Raw genomic sequence first — 2,554 nt, 5'->3', positions numbered from 1 at the left:
CTACATATTTCTGTAGTTATTATCATTAATACTACTACTACTACTACTACTACTACTACTATTAATAATAATGTTTTATGTTTTGCACATATTATTATGTTTTCAAAATACTATTATACAAAATATTGATAAATTAAAATATTATATGAATATGTAAAATAGTATTCATTATATGTACAAAGTCCAATTTATACAGTATTCATTATATATTTCTACGGGGGAAAACATGATATAATATTAAATATTAATGGTATTAATATTAAGAGATGTTGTTTCCAAAACAAAAAAATTGGATTTTAAAATCCAATGTTAATTGTGAAACATGTTTGGACATGACATGTCCCCGTTATATAGTTTCATAGTTTCGATGACTTCATTATTCTAAACTGTGTAAACAGTCATCATAACACAAAGGATGAGTAGATGCGTCCAGAGCTTTGGCTGCAGTATACAGCATGTGTTGATGTTAGCAGCTGTTTTCCAGACTTACTTCCTCCTGTTGCTGAGCGTGTCGTCTGCGTTTCTGACCGCTGCTTTCAGAGGAATGGAGTCTCGTCCGGTGCTGCTGTGCTGACCGCTGCTCACCTGCTCCGGCTGCTGTCTGGCGGGGTGACCGCACACCCTGCGCACCTGTACAGATCACAAACCATTACCAGCATATCCACACACACACTCGCTATTACACATACCAACAAGATATTTAACAGTGGCTAAAGCTCAGGGCTGTGACACTTGCACTTCTGCAGGTCAAAAGGAGTCGATGTGCCTGTAGTAACATGATCAAGCACTAGGTGATGCTGGTTATTAACTCATGCAGCAACAGAATTCGCAAGACTGTGAAGGTAAGAGGAATAGAGAGCGATTGTTTACACACAACTACCGGAAAGTGAGTTTTTATAGGAAAGAGGTGGTAAGAGCACATTAATATGTTGTAAAGTCACTGACTCATTCACTGTTTACTGGATATATTGACTCATTTGCTCAGTCAGTCGTCTCAGCATCAGATGGCACATCCATGGATTGTTCACAGACTGTCTGGTTTGGAGACAAAAACGGCAGATCTGCCCCATCTGAAGCCAAGTCTGAAACCACCAGGTCCAATCTGACTTTACTCGGTACGTTTTCGATACAGCAAAAAGAACGAAATGCCAGAGAAACTGCCTTGATTTTTCCAATTTTTTTATTTATTAAAACTAACATCAAAGTTTTTTTTTATTTTGAACAATGCAGTGTGCCGAACAACAGTCGCTCAGATCAGCGGCTGGAGTCGAGCTGATGAGTGAAGTGAGAAAGACAAGAAGTTGGCAAGAAGTATAAGCGCCATGCTTTAAAAATATTTTAGACTTTGTAGGGCCTTTTGACTTTTGCCGTTTATCTAAGATGATTTTGGAAGCTTTTTTAACATTAATTTCTTATTTATTTGTTTGCTGATTTTCAGTGTTTTATAAGTTATTTCTTATTTTATATTAGGCCTATAGCATGGTCTATTTGTATTCGTTTTGTTAATAAATTTAACATTCTATGTTTAATATAAGTTTGTCATACTGTTTTGTTGTTGTAAATACAATCAACTGACACCGAACTGACGCTAATTTGAAAGTGAAAGTAAAATGCGCTCAGGCATTTACAAGCTATTAAAAAGTAAATAAAAGCGAGGAAAAGAGGGAAAACTCTAACGAACTACTTCAAAGGAGTAGTTCTGGAGTAGTGTGTTTTTCTTTGGGGGTAAGAGGGGCAGACATCACGTTGCCTGTTGCGTCGTTTGGGCTGCCTTGTTAAGCACAGTTGCACTGAGAACATTATATTTCACATACTTTAAGCTCTTTTATTTTCCAAATATAATAAAATAGGATTAGTCCAACGAATCGAATCGTTCGGTACGTAATGCGTACCAAACCGAAACCCTCGTACCGAACGGTTCAATACGAATATGTGTATCGTTACACCCCTACATATATATATACAAAGATGCCAGACACTCTAGACACTTCTTGAGTTTTATGAAGATCATAATTTCTCCACAACAATTGGGATAATTTGGACTTAATTTACACAGGTCATACAAACTGTTTTTATTGTTCTCACACTAGCCGTTAGTGCTGTGTTCAAAATATCGATACGACGATGTATCGTCACAGAGATTTCACGATACGAGTATCGATACAGCTGGCCCTGTATCGATATTGTGGCACGTGTGCAGCAGTGGACCACGCTTAATTTGTTTAAAATTTTACAACGTTTAAAATTGAGTAGAAAAGTGCGAGGTTTCTAAAAAAGAATGAATAGAGCATATATAGGCTACAACCAGGTTTAATCTGGCCGCAGAGGAACACAACTGGGTTGCCTGATATAAAGAGACGTAATCCCCAAAACAGAGCTTTACACTTGCGCAATACGGAAATATCTGCTAAGTGTGCTACTTATCTTTGTCAACCTGGCAACCATGTGCACACTCGCTCTCTCTCCACTGTGGATAAACGCGCTTGCTTTCTGAAAACAGCGGTTAGCTTGCAGTTTAGCGATCTCCACTTCAATATTCTATTCAGAAAAGTGT

The 2,554-nt window shown here is 37.6% G+C and overlaps 1 protein-coding gene across 2 annotated transcripts in view; it reads right to left on the bottom strand.

Annotated features, from left to right (window-relative positions):
• The window catches only part of LOC107677851 (glypican-5-like), a 194,687-nt gene that overhangs the window by 132,648 nt on the left and 59,485 nt on the right, over positions 1-2,554 (bottom strand). For both annotated transcript variants that reach the window (XM_016472914.1, XM_016472913.1), the window contains exon 4: positions 491-630. In XM_016472914.1, the coding sequence (XP_016328400.1) occupies positions 491-630 (140 nt within the window). The remainder of the gene's footprint in view (positions 1-490; positions 631-2,554) is intronic.

Source organism: Sinocyclocheilus anshuiensis, unplaced genomic scaffold (assembly GCF_001515605.1).
Source record: "Sinocyclocheilus anshuiensis isolate Anshui unplaced genomic scaffold, SAMN03320099.WGS_v1.1 scaffold432, whole genome shotgun sequence".
NCBI lineage: Eukaryota > Metazoa > Chordata > Actinopteri > Cypriniformes > Cyprinidae > Sinocyclocheilus > Sinocyclocheilus anshuiensis.
The sequence above is the reverse complement of the archived record's forward strand: the minus strand, read 5'-3'. Positions and strand labels throughout refer to the sequence as shown.